The sequence below is a fragment of the Camelina sativa genome, chromosome 6 (genome assembly GCF_030686135.1).
Source record: "Camelina sativa cultivar CO46 ecotype springtype chromosome 6, ASM3068613v1".
Taxonomy (NCBI): domain Eukaryota; kingdom Viridiplantae; phylum Streptophyta; class Magnoliopsida; order Brassicales; family Brassicaceae; genus Camelina; species Camelina sativa.
This window is the reverse complement of record NC_141885.1, coordinates 225954-244206: the sequence shown is the minus strand read 5'-3', so window position 1 is coordinate 244206 and position 18253 is coordinate 225954. Positions and strand designations below refer to the sequence as shown.

At 36.2% G+C, this 18253-nt stretch overlaps 3 protein-coding genes and 1 pseudogene across 4 annotated transcripts; 2 read left to right on the top strand and 2 right to left on the bottom strand.

Annotated features, from left to right (window-relative positions):
- Positions 1-5259: 5259 nt before the first annotated feature.
- LOC147942065 (uncharacterized) lies at positions 5260-5870 on the bottom strand (annotated as a pseudogene).
- Positions 5871-6514: 644 nt separating this feature from the next.
- Positions 6515-8752, top strand: LOC104774836 (fructose-bisphosphate aldolase 3, chloroplastic-like). The gene is made up of 4 exons (XM_087455576.1): positions 6515-7082; positions 7273-7542; positions 7667-7776; positions 7902-8752. Exons 1-4 carry the CDS (start codon positions 6924-6926, stop codon positions 8539-8541), a joined length of 1179 nt encoding a protein of 392 aa, XP_087311702.1. The 5' UTR covers positions 6515-6923; the 3' UTR covers positions 8542-8752.
- A 3-nt stretch (positions 8753-8755) lies between these two features.
- LOC104789873 (DExH-box ATP-dependent RNA helicase DExH5, mitochondrial) lies at positions 8756-15187 on the top strand. 2 transcript variants are annotated; one of them, XM_087455574.1, is made up of 19 exons: positions 8756-9137; positions 9304-9458; positions 9564-9651; positions 9732-9974; positions 10081-10176; positions 10271-10459; positions 10569-10728; positions 10814-10944; positions 11139-11306; positions 11383-11655; positions 11809-12003; positions 12344-12547; positions 12681-12750; positions 12831-12979; positions 13245-13550; positions 13644-13703; positions 13791-13943; positions 14045-14155; positions 14276-15187. In XM_087455574.1, the coding sequence occupies exons 1-19, from the start codon at positions 8994-8996 to the stop codon at positions 14735-14737; spliced, it is 3357 nt and encodes a 1118-aa protein (XP_087311700.1). In that variant the 5' UTR covers positions 8756-8993; the 3' UTR covers positions 14738-15187. The 2 variants fall into 2 exon arrangements, with proteins under 2 accessions (XP_087311700.1, XP_087311699.1); XM_087455573.1 differs by having other exon boundaries at positions 9301-9458.
- On the bottom strand, positions 15135-18234 carry LOC104773964 (origin of replication complex subunit 4). Its single transcript, XM_087455575.1, has 16 exons — positions 17942-18234; positions 17743-17833; positions 17608-17664; positions 17472-17519; positions 17339-17389; positions 17207-17250; positions 17040-17103; positions 16811-16897; positions 16557-16648; positions 16381-16462; positions 16168-16253; positions 15979-16088; positions 15815-15907; positions 15673-15737; positions 15463-15606; positions 15135-15366 (listed from the first exon to the last, which is right to left on the bottom strand). Exons 1-16 carry the CDS (start codon positions 18055-18057, stop codon positions 15337-15339), a joined length of 1260 nt encoding a protein of 419 aa, XP_087311701.1. The 5' UTR covers positions 18058-18234; the 3' UTR covers positions 15135-15336.
- Between the last annotated feature and the right edge of the window lie 19 nt (positions 18235-18253).

Sequence of the window (18253 nt, the reverse complement as noted above, 5' to 3'; positions counted from 1 at the left end):
CATATGACATTTAATTTTAAAAATTTAATATTTATTTTTAACTAAACAACACATTTATTCATACACATTAATGTATACTTTAAATTCATAAATTGTGAATAGACTTTTTCTCCTCCATTCATTTTCATTTTAAATACACTATTAATTCTAATTGTAACTCTTCTAATTTAATTATTTTAGAAATTTAACTTCCATCACTTTTTATCCTATAAATAACCATTCTCACATCCTCCTCCACCATATCCCAAATCCTAAATATTTTCTTTGTGTTTTTATAATGTTCCTGCATAGGTTAAAAACCTAATTAAGAGTTTGATTATATTTTTTGTTTACTATATATTTTACATTGTTTTGAATTTTATTATCTTTGTTTTATGTACTTCTTCTTTTCTTCTTTGTTTACTTATATTATTTTGATTTCAAATACATCTGTATTATAATATGTATGATAAAATTTTGATGACCATAATAATATTTTGGTTATAACCATCTCATAATAAGGGAATCAAGCTAAAGAAAACATCTTAATTATTAACTTTAGATGTTTGATTAGTTCTTACAAATTCATGTATATTTATTTTATTCTTAAATTTTCAAATGTTCTCATGAAAGAAATTTTTGTAATATACTTATCAAATCATTTTTTCTTACCTCTCTCTTACCTCCAACAAAATTGTAATAAATATGTTTTAGAATACTCATCATTATATTTAGTTTGTGATTCAGCATATAATTATATAAAAATCATTCTTCTAAAATTTGATTCAAAAATGTACTTTAAGGGTTTTGCTATATAAAAAAGCAATTTGATAATTATTTTCTTTCTAGCTTTTACTACAAGGATGAAAAATTAAAACTAAGCCTAGCAATATAACTTAAATTAAGGGGAATATAAAAAATTGTAAAATAATTATCAAATCAATTTTTCTTAACTCTCACTAACATCCAACAAAATTGTAATACATTTATTTTAGAATAATAATCATTATATTCAGTTTGTGATTCAACATATAATGATATAAAAATCACTATTTTTAATTTAATTCAAATATGTCCTTTAAAGATTTTTCTATATAAAAGAAAAATTGATTTTTTTTATTTTCTATCTAGCTTTTATTACAAGGATTAAAAATTATAACTAAACCTAGCAATCATACATATAAAAGTAAGGTTTCACTCTCTCCTTATTGGTCAATTCAACTTTAACAAAAAAAAATTATATTAAATCACAAATTAAAACACATTTAATCTTCACATTTAACTCACATTTTCATACAAAACTGAAATAATATAAATTATGCAATAACTTTATTTTTCCACTTCATTGTATTTAAACAAATAATAAATGAGAATTGTAACTCCCATTGTTCTAAATATAATTTTCTATCACTTCTCTTCCTATAAATATTCATTCTCTTATTCTATTAGTCTCTCATTCTTTCATTCTCTCATCCTTTTCCACTATATCTCTTTTTATTTTTTTTTTGTGTTTTTTTTTGTTATTGTTGTTGTATGAGTTAAAAAAATCAATTCAAATATCATTGAGTTTGTATGATATGTATATCTTACATGGTTTACTTTAATGTTTTAAAAGGTGTATCTCCATTGTCTATATTAGATTAACATCTAATAAGTTATTATTTTTCATACTCTTCTACAATATTCACCACACAATAAGTCATGAAGTTGAAAAGATTCATCTATAATTCTCTATTATGTACTTTGATTATCTCACATATTCATGTATCATTTTTAATAATTTAATTTGTAAAGATCAATATAATAATATTTAAAGATCAATACAATTATCCATTTATAAAGTCTATTTTGTTTTGTGATCCAATAGATATAGATAAATATGTAATGATCAATATAATATTTATTTTATTTAAAATTTGAGGTTTTTGAAAACAAAAAGAACTTCAATTAAAAAAAATTGGTATTTGTGATTTAAGAAAAATGAAAAAATTATCCCAAAAAGAAATCATATTTCACTGGAAATGAAATATAGAAAAACAATATAATTTAACACCATTTAACTAAATTCTCCAAAGATGAAACCATTATTATGAAATCTAGCACTATAAATTAAATTGATGAGTGAAACAAAAAAACAAAACTAAAAAGATAGAAAATCTCCTTGGGGTTTAAAAAAATATTTGGATTGAAGTTCATAAAATTTTATAAAAAAACTAATTTAGTTTGACACTTCAAAAGTAATATTTTAAATTTGAAAATTATGTCTGATTGTTGAGTTTATATCAACAAAACAACCAAATCATCTGTAAGTTAAAATTTTGAGCCTCTTAGTATTCCTTTTCCTTAAGTCAAAACAAATTAAAATATTTATTTATATTAAATCACAAATTAAAAAACATTTAATCTTGACATTTCACTCACATATTAATATAAAATTGAAATCATATACATTATGCATTAAGTATATTCATACACTCAATTGTATTAAAACAAATAATAAATTAAAATTGAAACTCTAATTTTCTAAATATATTTTTTTTATCGCTTCTCTTCATATAAATACTCATCCTCTCATTCTTACATCCTTTTCTACTATATCTCAATTTTTTTTTTTTTTTTTATTTTTTTTTTTTTTTTTTGTGTTTTTTGGTTATTGTTGTTGTATGGGTTAAAAAAAATTAATTCAAATATCATTGTAAACACGTAATTCTAAATTTTAGTTTTAAAGTTTGCATAATATGTTTATATATATATACACACCCTCTCCTTATTGGTTCATTTAGCATTTAATTTCTAAAAGAATCATATTTATTTTTAATTAAATAAAATATAATAATGTACATTAATCTATACTTTAAATCCACACTTTACTACTAAATTGTAACCGAAATTACATAAATTATGAATTGACTATTTTCCATTCATTTTCATTCAAACACACTATAAATTATAATTAACTCTTCTATTTAAATAATTTTAGAAATGTAACTTTCATCCCTTGAAATCCTATAAATAACTATTCTCACATCGTCATCCACCATATCTCACATTCTAAATATTTTATTTTTTTTGTTTATGTTCTTGTATGGGTTCAAAACTCATGGTAAGAGTGTGATTATATATTTTGTTAGATTTATTTTATATCTTGTTCAATTTTGTTTCTTTGTTTTCATGTATTTTTTCCTTCCTTCTATGTTTTCTTATTATTTTCAATTTTCAATTACATATATATAATAAAATTTTGGTGGCTGTAAGAAAATTTATCGATGCAGATTCAACAACACTAATTTCGATCAAAGCCCAATGAGAAAATCAAGCTAAAGAAATCATCTTCATTCATGTATATTTATTTTATTTTAACAAAATAAACTATTATAAAATTATCAAATCAAATTTTTTAACTCTCTCTTACCTCCAAAAAACTTTGTAGTACATTTTTTTGGTATACTCATCATTATACTTAATTTTTGTGACCCAAAATATACTTATACAAAGATCATTATAATGATTATTAAATTCAAAAATTTGTAATTTAATGATTTTCTATATAAAAAAAAATTGATATTATATTTCCAAAATTTTACTACATAGAGGAAATCATTAGAATTTAACCTAGCAATATAGCTTAAATTAAGGTGAATATAAAAAAGATTAAAAATTAAATTAATCTTTGGGATTTTTATTGCATTTCATATAATTTTATAGGAAATACATTTAATTGATAGTTTAAAAAATAATTATGCAATTTAATTATTAATTTTTTAGGTAATTTTTGAATATCATAGTAAATTTCTATTTTTATCATTAACAATATTTTTAAAATAGCTGGTATATTTTGATATTGTATGATTTGAATAAATAAAGTGTATTATTGACATTTAGGAAATTTATTTGTTATATATGTATTTTTGAACAACAATCCGTGCATTTGCGCGGGATATTACCTAGTATGTAAAAAAAGAAAAACCACGTGCATGTACGTTAATAAGGTAAAACTGTAGAAGAATAAAGTTTTCGCAAAACGGTCTTCAGAACTTGCATTATTATTTGGTGTTGGATTTCGTTGATCTAAGGTCCGTGTGTTAGGCCCATTAAGTAATAGGCTATGTGGGTCTTTCGATAGATTTTAGACGGACCTAGAAAATATAGCGCTGAGTCAAACGGTCGAGGGAATCTCGGGAAAGATATTTAAATCGGAAAACTACAACGAGAACCCCTGAATTTACTCCGACGATATCTCTCCATTCATCCGCGATCTCCTTCGACTCGAGACAATACGTAGTGAGCAATTGTAACTTTACCGACAAAAATATCAATACTAATCCAGTTCGTCGTTTCTTCATTGTTCTTATCGATTTTTATTGAAAGCCGGCCCCCAGACATTTCTTAATCAACCAGTTAATTAGATTATGGTATTTAGCACCTACAATTATCCATCCCTTTTTTTTACAACTTCCTCGCTTATTACGAGAAACACCAATATTTGGACGTATCTATCTATAGCATGGCAGCCTTTGGCGTGGGCTCATTTTGTTTAACTGAAACTAAGCCCCATCATTACCGGGCCAAACTGTAAAAGAGAGGATTTCACGTTGTTTTGTTTTAGGCATATTGTGCCCCAACGGCATATCCAACCTCTAAATTTTCACACTCCTATAGAGTGGCGGTTAGGGCTTGTAAGTATTGATAAATTTAAGAAAAATCTTATAGCATCATCTGTCTGTTGGTTGGAGGAAGAAATGTTATAGAAGCGTTTGGTTGTCGCAGGCGGTAGCCGCAGCAGCAGCGGCAACATCAAACATTACCACAGGTTATTGTTCGTTTCGTCGCTGCAACCTCTGCCGCTGCCGCATGTATTCTGTTCGTTTTGTTAACGTTGCCGTTACCGCTACCACAACCGCAGATTTTGTCTTTGTTTTGCTGACGATGCGGCAATTTTACACTCAATTCTTATTTTATTTTTATAATGTTGTATAAGTATATTATAAATAAAAAATGTAATTTAATTTTTTTACAACCAGAAAATATTTTTGTTTTATCTTGTAATAATTTTCAGTTAAATATATAATTATAACAACATATTTTGTGATAAATCATGAGCTTAATTAAACAAAAATAATAAACTAAAACATTGGACTAAAAGTAATATAAAAAGTTATAAATAAAAAACTAGACGAAGTCTTCATAACTAAATAATAAACGAAGTCATAAAAAAAAAGATTAACGAAGTCATTAACTAAAATAATAAACAAAGTTATAAAAAGATATAAGTAAAAATATCTAATAAGGTAAGCCACCTTGACCATATTCATTTGTGATGTTGTCACGCAAAGCTTCCATCGCTCTATCACCCGTTGGCTCATATGCAATATGTTTTTCTTCTTCTCCTTCTCCTTCTTCTTCTCCTTCATCACCATGATATCCTTATGTACTTTGCCAATATACAAATCATGATCTTCCATATATGAATCCCGTATGAAGTTGTGTAGTGCCATTGTTGTTATTACGAGTTTAATCCACTTAGTGAGACCATATTTTGGATGGTTACGATCCAAAATCCTCCATTTTGCTTTCCACACTCCAAATGTCATGTCAATCACAGATCGTAGACCTGAATGCTTTCTGTTGAACAACTCTCGTGCACTTATTGGTGGTCCTCCTCTAGCAAATTGACCAAGATGATATCGCAAACCACGATGTGGACCAAGATACCCTGTCTTTGTGGGATACCCATAATCAACAAGATAGTACTTCCCACTAGGCGGATGTGGGAAAAAAGGTTCATACCTCACACAATGAGTCAAAACCTTTGTATCATGTGCTCTACTAGGTACACCGACATATGCATATATGAACTTCATATCGAAGTTACATATAGCAAGAACATTCATTGTAGGTTCTTGCTTTCTACCTTTATATGCTTTTGCTGGTCGACTTGGAGGACGAACTGGGGACATGATCCATCAAGTGCTCCAACACAATCTTTAAAAAATGACCAATATCGATCTGCTCTTCGTCGGCGGCTTTGTTCTTTTTCTCCTTCTCCAAGAGACGAACTAAGTTCCAGAAATCAAATCAAATTAGGGAAGGTTATTTTGTAAAACAATAAACAAAACAACGATATTTTATCATTTACCACATATAACATAAATTTTAATCGCTAATTACTGATTTTATTAAGCGTCAAAAATTTTAAGCTGCAATTACCTGCGTCTGCCGCAGCGTCATGATGCAGGCAGTTACAGCTTAAAATTTTTAACGCTTAATAAAATCAGTAATTAGCGATTAAAATTTGTGTTATATGTTATGGCAACCAAACAAACATTGTTATCCGCGTCAATCGCAGCTGCGGCGACCAAACGAACAACACCACCATATTATAAAAATGTTGTAGAAACTAATATTTGACTAAGACTAAGAGGCAAGGGCAGTTTGGGTAGACGAAATGGGGGATGAAATGGTTGAAACTGGGAAAGATAGTATAAAATAATACTGTATGAGCCCTTTAAATAGACTGTGTACTATTGTTTACACCAAAGAGTCAGAGAGACTCGGGGTCCTCAATCACGCACGATGGGGGTTGTCATGGGCCGGATTAGCAAATGTGTTTAGTTGTTAGTACTAGTTTTAGGCAAATCGTCACTAGGAGAAGGTTAAAAGCGTCATTTACGATACAATGAGGGTAATATGGTAAATAAAAGGAGGCGATTGGAGGAGGGTGGGAGTAGTAGGTGATTTGATGCCAAAGTAGAGGAGACGACTCGACTAGTAGTAATACAATACTACTAAGTAAATAAAATAATAATATTCGCATCAATCAGAGGAAAGAAGCATTTTTTTTTTTTTGGGTTCTCTTTTACACTCTCTCCACACCACACCAGATCCCTGCGGAGTCCCCGAGAGAGAGATCGATCACCACATTTGTTCTAGCCCGCTGCTTTACTATGGCGTCTTCCACCTTTGTAAAGCCAAACACTCTCTCTTCTCCATGGATCGGCCAGCGCTCCGCTGGGCGCGCCCACCCCTCTGCTTCTACTCCTCCTCCTCGAGTCTCCTTCGCGATCCGTGCTAGTGCTTACTCCGACGAGCTTGTTAAAACTGCCGTGAGTATACTTTCATCTCTTTGGTCCCTTTTTCCAGCGCTAGATCTCTCTCTCATGCTAAATTCCCTCGTTATCATCCTTAACTGTTTTTATTAGTCGTCTTGTCCACTCGATTCAACAAAGTCAAACGTTAGTTGTGATTTTAAGATTTTGTGGTATTGTGATTTTTTTTTTTTTTTTGCGGTAATAGAAAAGCGTGGCATCCCCCGGGAGAGGTATCCTCGCTATAGATGAGTCGAACGCAACCTGTGGGAAGAGGCTCGCTTCTATCGGCTTGGATAACACGGAGGACAACCGTCAGGCCTACAGGCAACTTTTGCTTACCACTCCTGGCCTCGGCGATTACATCTCTGGTGCCATTCTCTTCGAGGAGACGCTTTACCAGTCCACCAAGGACGGCAAGACCTTTGTCGATTGCCTCCGCGATGCCAACATCGTCCCTGGCATCAAAGTTGACAAGGTTTCTTTTTTTTTTTGGTTTTTTTGGGGTTCAACTACATGATGCACATCTATCCAATTCCATCCATCTGTTGTATCATTTATCTGTGTCAAAAATTGACGATCCACCTGTTGCCTCCTGACAGGGCTTGTCTCCTCTCCCCGGCTCCAACGACGAGTCTTGGTGCCAAGGCCTCGATGGATTGGCTTCACGCTCTGCTGAGTACTACAAGCAAGGCGCTCGTTTTGCCAAGTGGTATGTCATTCATAATATCTCACCATGTGGTGTTCTTATAACTCTCTCTCTTTATTCCCTTCTTTGGTTGATGTGAATCTGCTCTTCCTAGTTTTGAAAATGTGTGTGTGTGTGTGTTTCTCCAGGAGGACAGTTGTGAGTGTTCCTTGTGGCCCTTCAGCACTGGCTGTCAAAGAAGCTGCGTGGGGCCTTGCTCGCTATGCGGCCATCTCTCAGGAGAATGGTCTCGTCCCCATTGTGGAGCCGGAGATCCTTCTGGACGGGGACCACCCGATTGAGAGGACTCTCGAGGTGGCTGAGAAAGTGTGGTCCGAGGTCTTCTTCTACTTGGCCCAGAACAACGTCATGTTCGAGGGCATTCTGCTGAAGCCGAGCATGGTCACCCCAGGCGCTGAGCACAAGAACAAGGCCTCTCCCGAGACCGTTGCGGATTTCACGCTCACCATGCTGAAAAGGAGGGTTCCTCCGGCTGTCCCAGGAATCATGTTTCTGTCTGGAGGACAATCGGAGGCAGAGGCCACACTGAACCTGAACGCCATGAACCAGAGCCCAAACCCATGGCATGTGTCCTTCTCCTACGCACGTGCCCTGCAGAACTCTGTGCTCAGGACGTGGCAAGGCAACCCGGAGAAGATCGAGGCCTCGCAGAAGGCACTGTTGGTGAGGGCAAAGGCCAACTCACTGGCCCAGCTAGGCAAATACTCAGCCGAGGGCGAGAACGAGGACGCCAAGAAAGGAATGTTTGTCAAAGGTTACACCTACTGAGATTGTTCATTTTGTCAGAGATCGTCGTAATAAGAAGGACCCTTGTTGTCTTTTTTTCTATTTTTTTTCCAAATTTGTTGTACCTTTTGTGATTTTCTTGTTTGTTTTTTTGGCTCTGAGAAAGACTCCACAAGTCACGATCATATCATTATGTATGTGAGCGAGCAACTTGAAACATCCTTATATAATTTCCTCTCAGCAGTTTTAAACTTTTAGTTACTTTTTTTTTTTTTTTTTTTTTGTTGGGCAAATCATTTTGAAACTTTACTTTGACTGCAAAAAACCCAAACTGGCGAATTATGTGAGGGGTAGTAAGGTAAAATTGGCACAGGCAAGTACAGTGTGCCTTGGAGATAGAGAGAGAAGCAGCGGAGAAGATCTTCTCTCTCTCTTTTGTTTGACTTGTTATCATCAGAGAGAGAGAGAGAGAGAGAGGGTTTGTGGATTTTCCGATGAAAGATCATCGTCTTCCTCCTTCCCTCTACGTCCCGCCTCACCAGCGCCGTCGTTCCGATTACGCCTTCCATCCTCTTCCTCTCTCTCCCGTTCGCTATGTCTCCGCTTACGACGACCGCGTCTCCGAGGATCGCGAACCGGTAAACTTCTTCTTCTTCTTTTCTTGCATACCTTCTTGTAGAGCTTATTGATGCTCTTACAATGGCGGCTGTTGTTTTGATTTTGCTGCTATTTCGAGTAGCAGCATTCTTTTTGAACTGGAACCATATATATATATATATATATATTAATTTTGCTTTGCAGCAGGGTACCTTTCATTGTGCCAACTTGGATGAATGGAATAGGAACTTGTCTATGCTTTTGCAAGATTCTGTAAAGCAAGAAGTTGTTTCCAGGGAGAAAAAGGATAGAAGGGATTTTGATAAACTTGCTGCACTGGCTACAACCCTGGGATTGTATAGGTGTACCCCCTCCCCTCTAACATCAATCACACTCTTATGCTCCTTTTTTTTCTCTCTCAAAAGTACAGTTTCTTTATGTATATTACTTTCTTTTTTCTTTTGCAGTCATGCATATGCTAAGGTTGTTGTGTTCAGTAAGATCCCACTCCCCAACTATAGGTTTGATCTAGATGACAAGAAGCCACAGAGGGAGGTATTATCTGCTGCTCCCTCGCTCTCTTCTTATTATTCTTGCATCCTATTTAAAGAGCAAATATACAACAAATTTGACAGGTGAATTTGCATACTGACTTCCTTCAAAGAGTCGAAGCTTACCTCAGAGTATACCTCAGTAAAAAATCAAAGAGCGTAGTAGATAGATTCCCTGCCAATTCCTTAGCAAGAACTAGTAGCATAAGCAGTCCCGATGAATGGCTTTTTGAGCAACCAGAGCCCATGCCTGCCAGCAAAACTACGCTGGACAAAATTCTTTGGCGAAGGAGTTTACAGCTGCGTGATCGACAAGAATATTGGGAGGTTCTGTGTACTCTCCTTTCTAATATTTATTATATTAGGTCCTTGATACCAAACTTACTATTCTCCCTCAGCATCCATTTTATTTTTGACGTGTTCCATTGATTAGGCTTCAGTAGAAGGCCGAAGAATGGTGAAATCTCGGAGAAGTCTCCCTGCTTCCAAGCAAAGGGATTCAGTATTGACAGCAATTTCACAAAATCAGGTCTGCAAAGAAGAGAACGCTTGTGCTCAATTTGACAATCTTCTTTGTTTTGTATTAGTTTCGACGATTACCCACATAAATGTTCGTCTTACAGGTTATTGTTATCTCTGGAGAAACAGGTTGTGGCAAGACCACACAAATTCCGCAGTTTATATTAGAATCCGAGATTGAAGCAAACCGTGGAGCTTTTTGCAGTATCATATGTACTCAGCCAAGGAGAATATCTGCTATGTCTGTATCGGAGAGGGTTGCTTACGAGAGAGGAGAGCAGTTGGGTGAATCCGTAAGTTTTAACTCTGCATGCTTCTATATGTAGTTGGCTTTGGAGCCTTATACTTGGAATTCCTCACTTATTTTCTACATAATTAAGCTCTCTAGATTTTTTGGTGAAGGTTGGATATAAAGTTCGATTGGAAGGTGTTAGAGGAAGAGATACCCGCCTACTCTTCTGTACCACAGGCATTTTGTTGAGACGGTTGTTGGTAGATAGAAATTTAAGAGGTGTTACTCATGTTATCGTGGATGAAATTCATGAGCGTGGAATGAATGAAGGTAAAGTTGTGCTTATCACGCAGCTCCTCATTTGTAGGCGCTTAACCTAATTTTGGTGTCTTACTATATTACTTTTGTGTTTCAGATTTCCTTCTTATCATTCTTAAGGAGCTGCTATCTCGTCGCCCAGAGCTTAAGCTGGTTCTGATGAGTGCAACTTTAGATGCTGAGCTTTTTTCATCATACTTTGGTGGGGCAGGTGTCATTCACATTCCAGTAAGTAAGATACAGAATATACTAGTGAGGAGGTTGTCTGGAACTATTCAATCTTCATGGGATGAATATTTTTGTTTATCCTCACTAGAATATTTTCAAATATTTTAAATGTTGGCTGATTCGATATTCCTTGGATCAATATGCTCTGATTAACCTCAGTAATGCCTACTAATATTTTGTCTTCCTCACTATAGGGATTTACATATCCAGTCCGCAGTCATTTCCTAGAGAATATTCTGGAGATGACCAGGTATAGATTGACTCCATACAATCAAATTGATGATTATGGTCAAGACAGAATGTGGAAGATGAACAAACAGATCCCAAAAAAACGCAAGAGCCAAATTGCCTTTGTCGTTGAGGTATTTGAATAAGAATATCAGTAGCTCAATTCTACATGATAGGTCCTCCTCATTTCTTTTTCCCTTATGTAAACAGGACGCACTGAGAGCTGCTGACTTCAAGGAGTTTAGCCCTGAGACTCAAGAGTCTTTATCTTGTTGGAATCCTGATTGCATTGGTTTTAATCTCATAGAATTTCTCCTTTGCGATATATGTGAGAATGAGGGTCCTGGTGGTATTTTAATTTTTATGACTGGGTGGGATGATATCAGCTCTCTGAAAGAAAAACTGCAGATTCATCCAATCTTTGGCAACCCAGATCGGGTTATGTTGCTTGCCTGCCATGGTTCTATGGCAAGTTTTGAGCAGGTGATTTATACCTTTTCTCCTGATGTCAACCCGTATCATATGCTAGTGTTCATCCGTTGCAGAGCTATTACCAATTCTGTGCATCTGGAACATGTATTTGAAAGTAAACATATTTATCATTAACCATTTTACTTTATTTTTGAGTAAATGCAGAGGTTAATATTTGAAGAACCTGCAAGTGGAGTAAGAAAGATAATTCTGGCCACCAATATCGCAGAAACGAGCATCACGATTAATGATGTTGCTTTTGTCATCGACTGTGGAAAGGCAAAAGAGACCTCCTATGATGCATTAAACAATACTCCCTGTTTGCTTCCTTCTTGGATTTCCAAGGTTTCAGCTCAGCAGGTATTTTTAGTTTGTTAGAGTTGAGTTGATACCTTTTGAGAATCAAACTGTAGTAACACTATTAAATGAGACTACAGAGCCATACTGTAGATTCATAGTAGGAATGGCCATTAGTCAATTTTATCGACAGGAACAAAGAGAGGGATTAGTAGACGTAAATTTATCAGCTATTAGATGTTCTTTGTTTGTCTTATGCGGAGTTGCATTTCAAATACACTGGACCACTAAAATTGAGTATGACTATTCATTGCCAACAAGTTTAATTCTCTGACAGCTCCGTAGGCTTACATTTAGTGATATTTTTTTTTTGTTGATTCTCATGCTCTGTTTGTGATTGCAGCGAAGAGGACGAGCCGGTCGTGTTCGACCTGGGCAGTGTTATCATCTTTACCCAAAGTGTGTATATGAAGCTTTTACAGAATATCAGTTGCCTGAAATTTTGAGGACGCCTTTACAGTCACTGTGTCTGCAAATCAAAAGCTTAAATCTCGGGAGCATATCCGAGTTCTTGTCAAGGGCGCTGCAATCTCCCGAATCACTAGCGGTACGTCTTATTTGTTTAATTCTTTGGTAAGATTTTCTGATTTAAAACTTTACTCAAGTGAAGGTGTTTGATTTGAACCAAACTTATAATAATCAACGAGACAGTAATTTTGTTTCTTCAAATTTTCCCGCAGGTTCAAAAGGCCATAGAATATCTGAAGATAATAGGCGCATTAGATGAGAATGAATACCTCACAACTCTAGGTAAGCGGAAATATGCTGAATCATGACAGTTTTGAGCAGCAGGACTGAAATTTATCTCATGTTTTTGAAATTCTTTGCAGGTCGTTATTTGTCCAAGCTTCCCATGGAGCCAAAGCTTGGAAAAATGCTCATACTAGGAGCTATTCTTGGTTGCCTTGATCCCATATTGACTGTTGTCGCTGGCCTGAGTGTAAGAGATCCTTTCTTGACACCTCAGGACAAGAAAGATGTAAGTCCTTCTCCCACGTTGTACTGTATAGTTATACCATTTATCTGGCTGGAAAAGATGTGAATCTTAGTTTATGTTTTTACCTTGAGTTAGTTACAGTAAAGCTCTTCATTAGCATTTATCGTTTTCTGTCTCTCTGTTAGTCAAGGTGACTTGACCTTGAGTTAATTACGGTAAAAATCTTCTCTTTGGACGTAGTGTTGAGAATTCTTGTGTCCTCTGAAAGACCATAGAATATGTGATGTTTCGTTTGTAACTTTCCCAGCTCGCAGAAGCTGCAAAATTCCAGTTTTCACGGGATCACAGTGATCATCTTGCACTTGTTCGGGCATATGAGGGGTGGAGAAACGCTGAGGAAGAGTCTGCTGTATATGATTACTGCTGGAAAAACTTTCTGTCAATACAGTCGCTGAGAGCTATTGATTCTCTCCGAAAAGAGTTCTTCTCATTACTTAAGGATACTGGACTCATAGATGGAAACAAATCGATCTGCAATTCAGAGGGGAATGATGCGAATCTTACCAGAGCCGTTATTTGTTATGGCATGTATCCAGGAATCTGCTCAGTTGTGGTGAGTACTTCTCGTGAATTTAGTTGCCCTGCAGTGGCCTCTCCCTATTCAGCAGTTTGCTTTATTGAGCATCTATATATATGACACATGCAGCATAATGAGAGATCAATTTCCCTGAAGACGATGGAGGATGGCCAAGTTCTTCTTTATTCAGTACGTATCCGTCCAGTAAAAATTAATGATAGTATACTTTGGTTGGAAATTTATAACATTCAGTTTTTGTTGTTTTTTTTTTCATAGAATTCTGTAAATGCACGGGAAACAAAAATACCATATCCGTGGTTGGTGTTCAACGAGAAGATAAAAGTGAACTCTGTTTTCTTGAGGGATTCGACAGCTGTCTCTGACTCTACTCTTATCCTCTTTGGCGGTAGCATCTCCAAAGGAGACATTGTGAGCTTTTTACTCTATCGGTCTTTCTTGTTCTCATGTTTTTGTTGTCAGAATTGACAGCAATTTCATTCCCAACTTCTTGTTTTTGGGATTTTTGGCAGGATGGCCACCTGAAAATGTTGGGAGGATACTTGGAGTTTTTCATGAAACCTGCTGTTGCAGAGATATGCCAAATCTTGAAGAAAGAGCTTGACGATCTGATACAGAACAAAGTGAGTTTCATAAAATCTCAATAGTGTTCTTGCTTTATTCTGTCAGGTATTTCTACTGTGATAACAGATCTGGTTAGGGAATCCATATCTGAGTTATGATACTTTTAAAAAACATTCCAGCTACTTAATCCTAAAATGGACATGCAAGCACACCGTGAACTCTTATCAGCTATACGGTTGTTAGTCTCTGGGGATGGATGTGATGGGAGATTTGTGTTTGGTCGCCAAGTACGTAGGCCTTTAGAAACATCGGCTTTGTCAACAAAACCGACATTGCTTTCAAGGACCGAAAGTGGGCCGGGGGGTGACAATTCCAAGAGTCAGCTCCAGACAGTACTCACTAGGGCTGGTTATGCAGCACCAATTTATAAGACTAAGCAATTGATGAACAACAAGTTCCAAACAACAGTAGAATTTAATGAGACACAGATCATAGGACAACCTTGCAGCAACAAGAAGAGTGCTGAGAAAGATGCGGCAGCTGAGGCTATTCAATGGCTGAGGGGCGGGGCTAAGGAAAGTCATGAGCAGGTGAACCATATGTCAAAGCTGCTGAAGAAAAGCAAGAAGGATCACCTCTGATTGCTTCTCAGAGCCTGAGACCATTTGCCTTGTCGAAGGCTAGAAGGCGAAATGAAAAAGCCGTTTCTATGGAGTCCATAATTTTTCTGGGCCAGCCTGGAAGCACAAGTGAGAAGAAAGAGAATAGACTCGGAGCAATTCTGTGTAATCAAACCGGGTGGAAGGGAGATAAATACTATAATGACAGTAAGGGTGGAGCTGGGGAGCAAACTTCGTTGGTGCAACAACAGAAAGGGAGAGAGATAGAGTTGATCTGGATATTGTGAATTAAGATGTTCAATTTGTATGGGTTTTAATTGTTAGCATGAGGTGTAATTGTATGAGTAGAAGGGTTTAATGATGAGATCGAATGGGTTTGGGTGTATGTATTAGAGAAAGTTGCCTACTTGAAGTCTTGTTTGTGTAAAGATTGGTAATCAGAAACTGAGCAAGTATTGTTTTGACATGCTCTCTCGGTCTCTCCCTTTACATGAAAACACAAAGCAAAAGCAAAACTAAAGATACTGTTTTTGAACCAAGTAGCTTTTCCCATGAAGTAACATTACATATCACAGGACTTTCAGAGACTGTCTTATTCCCAAGGGACAAAAATACAGAGATCAATGGTCCAATAACTTGAGAAGGATGGCCTGTTCCAGCGGAGGGAAAAAATTATCACGAAGTTGAAATCAGTTTACAAAAGTAAAGGGAAGAAAAGGAGGGTATAGATGAAAAAGAAGGCTTACGGGGCAACACGCATGAGATCTCATTCCTTGATGAAGCTCAGAGGCTGATATCAAAAGCTTCATGGGACGGTACTCACCTGTCTGAGACTGTCCTCTATTCTCTGTGTAGCATATAACTTGTCGCTCTCTTAGGTGCTCAAATGCCTGTCATGTCAACCATTTAGACCACCACATATAAACCATGGCATCTCATGAGAGCTGTAAACATACCCGTAGGCAGACATTTTGTGCGTAGTAGTCCGAGGTTTGAAAAGAATCGTGTATCGTCTTATACTCTGGAACACATGAAATCTCAAATCATTTTCATAGTAGTGCAACCTGCATTTTCTCTTAAGCCAAACTTACAGATTACCTTTCATCACACTAATGATTTTGTATGAGCTTTGCTCCTTCACTTCTAGTCTCCTCATACAAACCAGGAGATAAAGCTCCAGTATGGAACAATCTGCTCAACAAAGATAATGTCAATTGATGTTCCCTAGGAAAATGTAGAAGCAACACCGCAGCTTATCATACCTCTAACGGCTTCCAACTTTGGTTGCCTTTGCATACTTGAAAGTGCTGCTTTGAAGTTCTCAAGAGAGAGGAGGCCAGATTCCAAATTCATTAAAGAAACAGCGCGGAATCTAACATCAAGAGATAGACTCAACACAGAGGAAATGACATCTTAAGGAAACATCTCACTATTGTAACCGAAGAACTTACATAAACTTCAGCAAACTGTTCACGGTAGAATTGGCATTAAATAATGTCCTGAGTATGTCTTTAAATCTCGTGTCTGATGTTATATTCTGCACAGAAGGTGTTTTTATTTTTATTTTTTTTGAAATTGGTACAAGTATCAGTTCTTCAGAAGAAAGAATTAACATCACAGGAAAGCTAAGCATGTCACAGTACTAATTGGGAGTGGATTAGAACCTTAATCTTTTCATTGAACCGAGAAACATATCCGTTGGGGAAGCTTGAGTCTGCTGGTAGAGACAGCAGGTGTTCCAACAAACTAGATATATAGTTTCTATTAATTAAATAAGTTCATTGGAAAAATAGCTGACTGCTAATAAGTAATAACAGAAAAGAAGCTGGCTGCTTATTACCCGTCAAATTCTTCCCTGGATGGAGGAAGAAACAATATTTTTCTGTGTGAAAAGCGAGATCTCACTCTTTTCTCCAGAAGTTGGTCAGCGTCCTGTGGTGAGAGATATTATAAGATTTTGAACCAGAGTACAGTTAACAACAACCAAAGTCAGCTGTCATCAAACATAAACAATATACAGTTGTAGAATGATAAATTAAAAAGAAACAATTTGTAAAACCCAAAACATGTATATCTATATAGGCATGCTCATACCAATCGAGAACTGAGACCGATGACAACAGCTTGTGATGTTACAGATTGCATAGCATCCAGCAAACTGTATAGCAACCGCTGCTTTCCCTAGATATTATAACCAGGTAATAAATAGGGTGAGTGGATAGAAAACACCAGTGTCCAATTCCTTTGTATATCAAGACAAAGATCATAGGGAAAACGAGTACGAATACAATTAGCAAGCTATAAGAAAATCAGGAATTCTTGCCTGTGCAAACATGTCAAATTCATCAAGCACAAAGATGATCGTCTTATGTGCTAGTCCACATTCCCTGAAATACCACCTCTATCAGTTTCGTCTGCGTTAAATATCAACATAGCAAAAAAAAGAAAGAAAAAAAGGCTCATTTATGTCAAGGTAAATAATAAACTCACCGCAACATGGCTACTATGAACTGTGAATTCTCATCCAATGATGCCTGGGAGAATCAGGCCAATTGAGGCATCGGCTAAACCAAGCTAAGAGGAGAAGAAGAAAAAGAACATTTGGAGAGAACAAAGGCATACCATTTTGGAGAAGAGCAGGTGGTGTTCCATGCACAACTGTCTGGCAATTTCCTGAAAAAATCAGTGTAAGTCGGTGAATATATAATAAAGGTGTACCCTTCCTTAAGGGATTGAGAATGCTAAGGGATCAGACCTTAAAAGCACAGTTATCATCACTATGCAAGAGACCATTCAGTCTGATCTGCATCACAATTTGAGATGGGTAGTGTAAGATACGATAAGATGGGATGAGATTAAAAAGAAAATGCGCTAAAAAAAATCACACATACCAGTGATACTGAATCAGGGAACTCCTCCAATAAATCACCAACAACGAGATCCAAGACCTGAAATCAACCCATTTAGAAGAAAAAAAAAATCCAAGAAGGGAGAGAGTAGAAGATGGTTTGAGGAGGGAGCCATACAGCAGCTTTTCCAGAGCCGCGAGGGCCGAGAAGCAAGATGGAATTGTTGCATCCCTCCGTGATAGAGGTTGATACAATGAACTTCAACTTACTGTGTGTTATAGACAAGACAAATTTGTGTATTAGGCACACCTAGGGCCCGTATATAATAATAATATATATAATCGAATTCGTTACCAAAGTGGTGAAGCAATCAGACCTGTAGTTGCTGTCTGACGAAGCGGAAAGAGGTCTGAAGACATAACTAGGATCGCAGAGTCTCCCGCGAATCAGATTTAGGGATTTCTCCGCCGCCGGAATAATCTCTTTGCCCATCGGGAACCCAACTTGGCGGGAAAATTACGCAGGCCAGCCCCCTCACTCACTCACTCAATCACGAAGGGGTGAATGAGAACTGTATGGGCCTTAATGGGCTATTTCCGACAATCAAGGGCCATGGTGGTATTCTCTCTAAACGAGGTCGTTTTACACGGTGTTAGCAAGTTTTGTGACGGAAGTGTTCAACAGAAAA